At 35.5% G+C, this 11,737-nt stretch overlaps 1 protein-coding gene across 1 annotated transcript; it reads right to left on the bottom strand.

Annotated features, from left to right (window-relative positions):
- Positions 1 to 630: 630 nt before the first annotated feature.
- On the bottom strand, positions 631 to 11,715 carry rab22a (RAB22A, member RAS oncogene family). The gene is made up of 7 exons (XM_005807548.3): positions 11,409 to 11,715; positions 10,883 to 10,962; positions 9,161 to 9,242; positions 5,814 to 5,885; positions 5,406 to 5,512; positions 4,993 to 5,102; positions 631 to 3,504 (listed from the first exon to the last, which is right to left on the bottom strand). The coding sequence occupies exons 1-7, from the start codon at positions 11,442 to 11,444 to the stop codon at positions 3,407 to 3,409; spliced, it is 585 nt and encodes a 194-aa protein (XP_005807605.1). The 5' UTR covers positions 11,445 to 11,715; the 3' UTR covers positions 631 to 3,406.
- Between the last annotated feature and the right edge of the window lie 22 nt (positions 11,716 to 11,737).

The following is an 11,737-nucleotide window of genomic DNA, read 5'->3' as shown; positions in this document are numbered from 1 at the left end:
CGATCAGTTAAAGAGATGGTTTGAACTTCCTCCTTCTCTCTGATACCCTGAAGCCTTTTCAGTTCTCCTGGGATTTGGGGTCAAAGTTCAGGTATTATTTGAGCTGTTGAAATGCTAATCAGTCCCAATTGTGAAAAAAAAAGAAGCAATACTTTGTTGCAATGGTTCGACATCATAATGACTAAAAAAGAAGTGCATTAATCTTGTCTGCAATTGCCTAGAGCCGGATCCAAGTTTATTTTTCCACCTGTTGCACAGTAAGGAGGATAGTCATTGAGCTTAGTGTTGAAAGACTCCAGAATATGCATCTGTTGGTGTGAAGTTGTGCTATTGCGATAAATAATTAATTTATTTAAAAGGTTTTTATTATGGGTATTAATAAGTCGAGAGCACTATAGTTGCTTTGACTTTTCCCCATGACTTAAAGTGTGTTGAAAGCCTTCGGCCACTTAACCACGCATCTCAAGTGTCATATTATATTTTATATATATAGCTTGGCAGCTGGCAGAAAACTAAACACAATAAACCGCTGACAACATTCTTACTGTATTCCAAAGGCTAAGGGAGACATTTCTGTTGAGTATGAACAACTACAATTAAAAAAAGAACATACTCATTCTTTTTTTTAATCAGTTTTATTAGTAAAAAAAAAAAAATCCCTTTTCACATATTTGGCCTTACACTGCAAACAAGTCTTAGGCATTTTGCTACAATCAATATGAAAAAATAAAAAGCTAAATATAGTAGCTACACTGTTGATATATGTACTCAATGTGGTGTACAGAGATATTGTGTTTGCACAAACAATGGGAAATAAAGAGTAAGGATTGTGTGTAATATCTACATTATTACAGATAATGTAATAATCTGTAATTATTACATTATCTGTAATGTAATACAGATAATGTATACATTATCTGTATACATGTGTACACATGTAGGCATGTGTACATACATGCCTACATGTGTACATGTAGGCATGCACACTACATGTACATGTTACAGACTGATCAGATCCCTAGGGCCAGCCCAAGACTTTTTGTTAATTTCAACGACAAAATCTAAACTGGTGCATTATTAATGTCACGCCGTTGAAATAATCAGAAAAAAGATATGGGTTATAAGGAAACTGTAAATCATATCACATCAACAGTCAAGATGGGTAAATGTGCTAAAATGGCTTTGGCACCAAAATCTTAAAAATAAGAGATAAAAATGAAATAAAAATCCAGATACATATAATAGTTGGGACTTATTAAACTTCATCAAGTGATGGGACATTTACCAAAGTGCAGCGTTTATGCTACTAAAGTGATGTCCCTTTTCTATATATTTGCCGAAGTTGTGATTTAGACAAACAAGACAACTAGAAGTGTTGTTTCAGGTTCTCAGGTCTTCACAAGTTAGAAAATAGCTAGAACAAAATAATTGCTTATTTAAACCTGCCAATTAAGTATAAGTCAGAGAAAAAATTGTTTAAAACTGGATCTGTGACAAAAAAAATGCAACAAAAATGAGAATTATTCCTTCTACAACAGCAGTGCCATTAAGTGTGAAGGTTGTTGTATGTCTGAGCAAAACATTGACCAAACGCCATAATACAGCATCTACTTAAACTCTTGGAGAAGGAGAAAAAGGGGTTTACACTGATAGTAAAGGAAAAAAAGGCAGTTTGAACTTCGGTCTCAATATTCCAACATTTGTTCTCTTTCAGTTGAATTTTCAACTGGATCTAAAAAGCAAATTGTGGACATACAAAGACAAAAAGTCCAGCTCATGCTAGAAGAAAGGCTGAATAACTCTTCCACTGCAACTCAGAATTAAATTCATATAGAGGACAAGAAACGGCTCCAAAAATCATATTGTGTACAACAATTGAAGCAAGAATCAAGGCCCTTGTGCTAAAGAAGAATGAGGCACAAAAAGTAAAAAAAAAAAAAAAAAGAAAAAGAAAATCCAAGCTCACAGACAATTAGGGTCAAATACAGAGTTCAAGTTCAGTGAGGGGTCAACATTGTTAACACAAAACCACGTCTGATGAAGCTTTCTCACTTCTAACATGAGATCAGAGCTCTAAAATAAAAGTTTTCTTTAAACGAGGTCTCGTTTCCAGATCTCAGTATTTTCATCACAAGCCAAGTAGTAAAACAGCACTTGGACATGCAAGGCAGTGCTGATTAGGTTAAAAAAAAAGGAAGGATGAAAACATCTTTATTGGACAATTAAAGAATCAGTGAAAAAAAAAACTGCTTTCCCCATTAAACAGTTTGGAAAGTAAAAGAAGGATGAACAGTTAGCACGGGCATGTGAAGCGGAGGGCGTCTTCTGTGACTATAATGAGGAAATGCAGAACAGATGGCAGGAGATGGCGGCGTTAACACAGAATAATTAGCCACTGTTTAAAGCCCTGATTAAATACAGAGCTGCTGCATGTGAGGTTCTTCTGATCAAAGAGGTTAAATTATAGTAATAACGTATTATTCCCTGGAACCTTACAAGTGCCAAAGAGACTACTCTTCAGAGCCAAAGAGAGAAGAATAACAGCAATTCAAATAAGGACTTCTAACAGGCATGCACACTAACTTCAGATGTTTTTAACACAGGTTAGCCTGCTTTTGTCCTAATAATGCATCAGTAAACTAACACTAATTTTAGTCCACACGCTGGACAACGTACATAACATAGTTGAGACTTATTAAACTTCATCAAGTAATGGGACATTTACCAAAGTGTAAATGTCCCATTACATTTCAACCAAAATGTTGAAGTATTCCCTCGGTGTAAAGGAAGTAGGCTCCCACACATATTTCATTTCTGCATTGTTTTCTGCATGATTGTTGTTTGCATCTAGAGAACGTGAGGTGGGTTTGGGGAGCAGGGTTGCTTTGTCTGGAACAAAAAAAAAAAGAAGTAAAAAATCAGGCAATAAAAGGAGCATATAAATAAATCACATATAAACGTCAAAGAGGAGATCCTTCATTAAGCTGAGATTATTTTTTATCTAAAAAAAATAACTTAGAACTTTACTTCAATGCATCTTTTTTTCTTTTTTGCTGACAGAAAATGTTATTTTTTTTTGTTTTTTACAAATGTACAAGTATAAATGACTTCCATGAAGAACACTGGAAAGCTTCACATATCACCTTTAAGGTATGAATGTTTGGTTTAAAACCTGAAAAGTTCTTTCTCAGTCATTTTTAATATGAATCATGATGTTTGGAAAAAAAAAAAGGTCTTGGCTACTGCTGTCCGAGTCATGCTGCAGTGACCAGATATGAGTGTTTGTTGGGGTTTTTGAAAAAACATTTTGTAATGTGTTGTGTCTTTAAGCTGAAGCACACCAGGAGAATAGTGCGGTGGGTAACGTTTAGTTCTTAGGTCACGTTGAGTTCAGCCACCAAAATTATCAGCAGCATGTCCTTCGAGACTCTGAGACCTGCCGTCCCAATTTGAAACTTTTGCCTGATGTTGCTGCTGCACTGTCAGCAACAGGGATCCTCTTACCTGCAAGGAAACACATAAACACGTTGATATGAGCCTTCACATTTTGTGAGAGATTGTATGTAATAAACCAATAATCAGTAGCGCAGAATTACAAAGTGGAAGAAAGTAAATTCTTGTGTATTTTATATGTAGCTAGTTTTGCAGTGGAAAAGATCTGACATCAGAATCCTACTAATTAGTTAAATAGAGTTATTTAAATAGTGTTTAGTTTAATCTCAATATAAAGGATAAGTTTCCAAAAAATATCCCAGGCTTTGAAGAGAGAGCACTGTTCAAACAAATATGACCGTCCACCTCAACGTACAGGCAAAGCAAAGAGCCGCATGGTGCTCTAGTAAAATGAGACTGAAATGTACATTTTTAGCTTGCATGTAAAATACTACATCTGGAGTAAAACCACCACCGCAAACCATCCTGAATACACAACCAAACTGCGAAACAAGATGGTGACAGCATCATGCTGTGGGGATGTTTTTCATCAGAAGTAGCAGGGATGTTGCTCTGATAACACATAGCAAAGAAAAAGATTATGGAAGAAAATCTGTTAAAATACTGAGGTTAAAGGTTACCTCCTAGCAGAACAACTATTGGTTTAGATCAGGGATGTTCAAAGTGTGGCCCATGGGCCATTAGAGGCCCCCCACTTCCCACCAGCACAGATGATTGATGCAGGAAGAGTCTTTGTTTACTTTTACAATAGTAAAGATGAAGAGCACAAAGCAAAGTATTTTTCTTTAATAACCACATCTTGGTCTTATTTTTATGTAATTGACCATAAATTAGACTTTTATTTGAAAGCAGACTTTGTACCCAAATGTCTTTAAAATCAAGTTATTGAACTTTGAAAAACCTTATTTGTGCTTTGATCTGCAATAATTTGCACATACATTTTCTACAAATATCCAACTACTTCTTTTAATTGATGTATAGCACATTAAATTTATTTTGAGCATTTAAAAAAAATTTTAGGGCCCGGCCACTCTATCTTGACAATTTTGGCCTATACAACAAAACGTTTGGAGACAACTGGCTTAGATAAAAACAAATTCATGTTAGAATGAGCAAATTAACATCAAGATCTACATCAAGTGGAGAATCTGAACTAAATTAATGTTCACTGATCCATACATCCATCTGAGTACTAAGAGGAACTAAATACAAATACACACCACACTAATTAGATTTATTTGAAGAAAAAATGAAAGCCATAAATTGTTTACTTTCCACTTTGCAATTATGTGGTACATTATGTTAATCTGTCATGTAAAATCCAAATTAAATGGATATCAGACTGCGAATATATTTTTAACTGACCGAAAAGAAAATATTTCACTTTTGTTTTACTTGTTGACTTATTTACACTGACTTAAAACTCTTGGAACAATTTTTAATAACAAATCTTATATTATTCAAAAAGGTATCTACTTTTAGATACAAAAAATAATAATTATATGAGGAGTTATGCTGAGGTGAAGAGCAGAAACTCACTTATCTCTACAAACACCTCGTTGATGTTTATGGCGTTCTTGGCGCTGGTTTCCACAAAGATTGCATGGATGGAATCAGCATAGTCCTTGGCATCTTTTTCTGGCACTTCTCTGTAAACATACGAGATATATTAGAAACAATGTTTAGTAACCTGTAAACCAATTCTCTCACTAAGCATCACTTATTTTTCTGATTTCACAATTTAACAGATAGAGAAGGGAGAGTGTTTATCAATGTTCAAGAAGATAACAGTGAAATAAATTAACAAAATCCCTTTTGCATCATTTTGAAGGAAAAGTCGAGTGTTTTCTGAAATTTGATTGCCCCCCTTTCTTTGTTGCTGTGAATTGGGAGTAATAACCATCAGATAACTTCAAAACATAACTACTGTATAAGATCAAGCAAAAGTTCACCTGGAGTCCAACAGGTCACATTTGTTGCCAGCAATGGCGACCACTATATTAGGAGGTCCATGCTGGCGAAGCTCTTTCACCCAGTTCTTCAGAGTTTGGAAGGAATCCTGATGAGACAAGAAATATGTTATAAATGAAAGAATGCATGGGGAAGCGCATAAAGTTCAATCTCCACTGACAACAGGAAAACTGAAGCTTTTTTTTTTTTTTAAATAATACATTTTTATTTTAAAAAAAGGATTAAACAAGATCCAGATTGGTGCCACTCTCATGTGAAAATGCATAAATGAATTATAAAAATTTTATTGTTTGCAAGATTTTTTTCTCTTAAAGAACTTTTATTTCTTTTCGCACAAATGTAATGAATGTAAAAAGCTAATTAGTTGAAAAAAGAAAAGTTAAAATCACCTCTTTTGTGATGTCATAGACAATGATGGCCGCCGCTGAACCTCTGTAGTACATCGGCGCCAGAGCACGAAACTATGGGAAGATTGAGAAACGTTGTTTCAAAAAATAAATAAACAATACTGTGTGGACCTTTGAAAGGGAAGCAGCATAAATGATGAGTCTAAACTGTACAGTGAGTTTAATCTCTGCTTAAACCTTTTTTATATTCAGACATCATCAATCCTGAAAATAGCTTAAAATCCAATGAAATGTGAGAAGGATTTAGAATGAAGAATGCGACTGTAAATAATCCTATTACAAACAATCGACGCTGACGCATCAGTGAAGACCGTCATTTCCTTCCCGTCATTCATTTTGTGATATATGAATGCTAAATATATCAGTTCAGTATAACTGCACAGTTTTACACGATTACCTCCTACAGATTGTGGTTTTTCATAGACTCTGACGCAGAAATGACATCACTAAGCTGGACAGTAGCAAGTGAAATAAAACTCTGATCGACACAAAAAAGATGCGTTTTTAAAAATCAAGCAGCGCAAGTCCTTTCTCCTTACACATTCAGATGTTATCAAGGGGAAAAGGAGCAGAAAGTGTCAAAAGATATTAACAAGTAGACATTTATGAATGATCACACATTTGATCTAAACCAAAAGCATCATGGAGAAACTCCTTGATCAGAACAACCTGTGCAGAATGTGTAAACTCTGATTTACCGGGTTCTGGATTTTAAAGAAAAAACTCTCCCCAGCTCAGACCTGACCTCATTAATAAGCCAGCTCAGTAGTGTCTGAATTTCTTTAAAGGAAATTACTATTTTTCTGTTGCATGTGTGAGATTAAGCTACTGAAATACAAGACTGATTTGTTTATAGTTTCTCACATATTGTTGGTAGATATCATCTACTTTCAGCATTACAGCATTAAACTACTGGTACTTGAAAGAAAACTTTTAATACAGTAAGAAGAGTTTTTTTAAGTATTCGTTTTGCTGTTGAAGCATCCAGCAAAACAATGACTTGTTTTTTGATCTTGTAAATAAAAAGTAAAAAGAAATGTAAAAATATTTGTTCATTTTCAACATATTGCTATCAGTCTAATATCTAAACTACAAACCTGACTGACTTACACCAGTTCTGTCAAGAGGAACTTCAACAAACTATTGTGAGAAACCTGGGAAAGGAGATCCTAAAAGCATGATCCAAGTCAAACAGCTAAAAGGCAATGTAATCAAGTACTTAAAAATATGTATGATGACATTAATAAATGAATCTATGACATATTTTCTCATTATTGTGACATTTAGCAATTTTAACTGACCTAAAACAAGTGAAGTTTGGTCTTATTTTCCTTCAGACAGTGATAATTTCTTTAAATCTTTTTATCCTATGTATGTAAACTTCTGGTTTCAACGGGTAACTCTGCAGCTGATAAATTCAAGTGTCACACATCAGCTGATGATATTTATTTGTAAAGCAACGACCCAGAAACTCAAAATCCTGGGTGACCCAGCCTGTACGGCAATTCGGTTTTCCTTCACAATAGAACAAAACAAACCATTCGTCTTGGAGTGACAATGTTACCTCAGAAAAGCACACATTCCCCATAATTACAGTTGTTACTGGCCTAAAGTCTAGCAGCAGGAATCCAGCTTGGGATTTTTTGGCAGAGGCACTGAGCAGAGCTCTGTCTGTTTCGCTGGCGAGTGCTCGGGCTTCGCCACAGCAAGACCTGTGTGGTCGATCGCCGCCTGAACCCAAAGAGCAATCACACCGAGGCCAGACGTCTGGCCACACAGAAGCAAAAAAAAAAAAAAACAACTACAGTGATACATTGGCAGAGCTGATTAATAGCTGAAACCACAAGCTGGGTGTACGAAAGGAACTTTCTTTTTCCAATTGGATGTGAGGCTTCACGTCGCTTGATTTCTGTGAAACAGGGCAGTCAGAGGCGTAAGCTTGGTGGGTTACAGTTGGGATCAGTTGTCGCTTGATGCCTGATCTGATTTTAAGATATGGATGCTGAACTTGGGGAATCTCAGAGACTTCCCTTGCTGTATTTATGTTTCAGCTGGTTTTGTATTCCTTTCTTGCAATTTGTCAGATTTTGATGGGCCAAAGCTTCAAAGAGATTAGAAAACAAGGCCTTTAGATACCACAGCCGCTTTGTAGAAACAGGAATCCAAGAACACATGGTGCATTTGACTTTTTTACATTTATAGTTATGGACTTGTTAAGCAATCAAGAGGTTGAAATGGTGGTGCATAATAAATGGGGCTGAAACATCCTGCATCCTTTGTTACAAATGACTGTATATGCACTAGAGGGATGCTATGTTACTGCATTTCAGGCAAGAAAATCTTTATTTTCTTATTTAAAAAAGGAACTGATTTACTTGCTTATGTATTTTTACTATTTTGTACAAATCTGCAGAATGCAGCAAATTTTTTTATCTAGTTATTCAATTAATCATCAGAAGTAGCGATAGAATCATCGCTAACTCAAATAATTGTTATTTGCAGCCCTAATTAAAAAGTAAAAAACAAAAACGGGATAGTCTGATGAAGAGTGGCAGAAAGCATGAGATAAGATACACCAGAAACAGCAGCACACGCCACAGGACTGAGAGGCTGAGTTCATCCTCCGGTCTTATCTTAAATAGGTCTGCACGGATGTCCCCTGAAGAGCACAAGGAAGAGGAATCCTCCAGAGGGAAGGAGGATAAAAGACGAGCCGTATCTTATCTCAGCTCTGCGGAGAGCGCTGACACAGGGGACAAAACATTACAATAGCAGAAGGTTGAGCTTGAGACAGGGAAGTTCAGAGGAAAAAGGGAAGTGATGTTGGATATCTAAGGCACAGAGAGACAGGAGTTAGACAGTGAGTCAAAGGAGAAAGCTGCTCCTTTCACACAAAAACACGGTCACTGGGCTGGTTTCACTTTCAGTGTGAATTCGCTTTTATTCTATATGTCTTCTATCGACTCCAAGAAGATATTTTAAGAAAAGAAATGCACTTATATATGAACAAAAGTCAAGTTTGTGTCAGGGGTGACATCAATTTGAGACAAACACGTATCAGAAGCATCAAAATACAAAATATGGTAGATTTGTATTTGGCTTTCAAACAAAACAAATATCCCTCTCCGATTAAAAAAAAAAAATACCACAGAAAATATTCCAGACCTCCTTCTATAGAAAGGAAAATGTTGCCCCCTTTCAGAAGAATTAGCTAACTGCAGGGGCTCACACACAGAATTAGAGCTACATAACTATTTCACTTGCTTTAGAAATACATGGAAATTTTGTTATACTTCAATTTCAGAGTAACTAAATGAAAAAATACTTACCCTCTCCTGTCCTGCCGTGTCCCAGATTAGGAATTTATGCATCTCATTTTGGTATTGCACAGTCTTGGTCATGAATGACGCACTGTTGGAAACAGTGAGCAGATGATTATTAAATTAATTTGAAAATTTCTGATGGGTTTATTTTTGAGGCTCAAGAAAATAAAGACAATAAATGTTTGATAACTGTTGATACCATCTTTACTTTTTTATTATACCCACTTAAAATATTTGTACTTAATTTCTGATCAATATGTAAGTAATAACACTATATTTTAACATCACACTTTAATTTCTTATTACTTTTTTATTTTTCTAGGTTGATCATATTGCATTTATTTTACCTGCATTTAAAACCTTTTGTGACTTTTCAAATGTATTAGTGGTGCTAATGTTTAGAAACATAACAAATATTGATCTCTTAATTATTATAACTCTATAATTATAATTAGTAGATGGAGAATATTATAGAGTTGGATTTTATAGAGTATCCAGTTTCTGCACATCAAAAAACCTTGGGATTCTTGGCATAAATTCAATCTTGTTTGCAGTGTGGATTGGACTCTGTTAGAACTGCCTGGTATTCCAGATCCTATTTAGAGTCTTAAGGTGTAGTAGTAGAGAGGAGGCTGTTTTGGGAAGATCAGAGTGTTTGTTTTTCACCAATTATTTGATTGGCATGTGTGTTTGCATTTTCAAGCCATGATCTTAAACAGGAAGTTGACTGCTAAGTTGCTGGAATTAAAGCCAGATCTAAGTTGGAGGCCTTTTTTTTTTACCAAAGAAAAGATGGAATGCTTCTTTTGTTTTATGAATAATGATGCTGGATAGCTGCCCTTAATGAGGGCATTGCTGTGATCTGTTGTGATAAAGAACGAGCAGAGTCGAAAACCAAATGTCTCAATATTCTGGTCCATCTACATTCCAGCCCTGACTTATGGTATGAGATGTGATTCATGAGTGACAGAGCAAGATGCTGGACACAAATGGCTGAAATCAGCTGTGTCTGGGGAGAAGTCAGGCTCAGACTAGAGGGTAGGTAAGAGATGCGTCATCCAAGTGGGATGATGTTGGTCGTCTGCATCGAAACGGGTAAGCTCAAGTGTTTCAGGCATCTCGTCAGGACGCCTTTTTGAGGTTATACAAGGTTATTCAACTGGGTGGAGAGCCTGTAGCAGACACATGAACACACTAGAGGGACTTTAATTTCTTTCTGACGTAAGAACATCTTGAAATCCCACAAAATGACATGAAAAGTGATGCTGGGAAGAGAGACATCTGGATTTCTCTTTTCAGGCTATGACTTTTATGTCCTGATCGCAGATAAATTTAATTCAATTCAATTCAAAAATATTCTATTGATGCCAAATAAAAATTAAAAGTTGTTGTAACTATAAACACAGTGGATTGATGGATAATAGTTTTGGGATATTTTTATTAATATTCTTATTAAGTTATTTTCTTAATTACATGTCAAAATTCTATTTAAAAACACAAAGTAGACCTAGCTTGCATTTAATAAGAAACAAAAAACTTTTGGCAGATTTTGACAAACAATCATTTTAAAATAATTATCAAATGTTTGGCAATAAGATAGCCCAATTTCCTGTCAACATAATGTTTCTTTTCAGTTTTTACTGAAATCAATACCAACCATTTAAGAAAGCATTCTCCCAAAGCCACCAAAAATGTGACAGTATATTATAAGCCACAGGGGAAACTTACCCAATAGTTGGGTTGATATTTGGGTCAAAACTGTCCTCCACAAATCTACAAACAATACTTGATTTTCCAACTCCAGTATCCTGAAGAACAAAGAGAGTTTGTATTAAGCATGGACAAAAGCTATTTTGTGGCATTTTCTTCTTGGAACCGTGAGTTCACATTATTTCCTTAGGCAAAAAGGTCAGTAGTTTAAATTAAGCTACTGACAAATTATTTCCGTGATTACTGACAGGATACTTTTAGCTGGTTGACTGTCGTTCTTTTTTTCCTGATATTCTCATTAACCTATTAATTGGGTAGAAAGGCTGATAATTCAAGGTGCTTATCGTACGTATAAGAATAGTACATATGACAAATTGAATAGTATACAAGACGATCAATTTCCTAAGATTATGTTTAAAATGTACGTGCTAAACCTTCACGTCAGATCATATTGACTGTAGTTTTGATTACAAACGTAAGTACAGAACTGCAACATCACAAATGCATATATCTGACCATTAAACAAATCGACACCGTGACTTACCCCAAGGAGACAAACTTTCAGCTCTCTCAGTGCCATGTCGTTGTATCTTAAAGCGAGATTAGATTGCGATTATGTACAATTTTCTCCTCTTCTCTCTTATCTGAATATTCTTCAGGTGGTATCTGTTTGCAAACACTATAGCTTCATAGTGACCAAAAGCTGTAAATGGACATCCCGACTTAGGCAAAAAATCCCACTGTACGCATCAAAACGTCTCGAAGTCCCTCATATTTCATTAAATATTGTCATTATTGAACGTAGCTAGCTAGCTAACTGCGAAGCCGCCGAATCGCGCAGGCTCCATCTTGAACTACGACATATAGTCACGT

Source organism: Xiphophorus maculatus, chromosome 20 (assembly GCF_002775205.1).
Source record: "Xiphophorus maculatus strain JP 163 A chromosome 20, X_maculatus-5.0-male, whole genome shotgun sequence".
NCBI lineage: Eukaryota > Metazoa > Chordata > Actinopteri > Cyprinodontiformes > Poeciliidae > Xiphophorus > Xiphophorus maculatus.
The sequence above is the reverse complement of the archived record's forward strand: the minus strand, read 5'-3'. Positions and strand labels throughout refer to the sequence as shown.

Bases quoted from the DNA above. Each gene is read 5' to 3' on its own strand.
- rab22a (XM_005807548.3), bottom strand. From the start codon at position 11,444: ATGGCACTGAGAGAGCTGAAAGTTTGTCTCCTTGGG. The intron at 10,963-11,408 runs GTAAGTCACGGT...TTTGTTCTTCAG, and splicing joins TGAAAGTTTGTCTCCTTGGG to GATACTGGAGTTGGAAAATC. The intron at 3,505-4,992 runs GTGAGTTTCTGC...GTTTCCTTGCAG, and splicing joins CGAGGTGTTTGTAGAGATAA to GTAAGAGGATCCCTGTTGCT.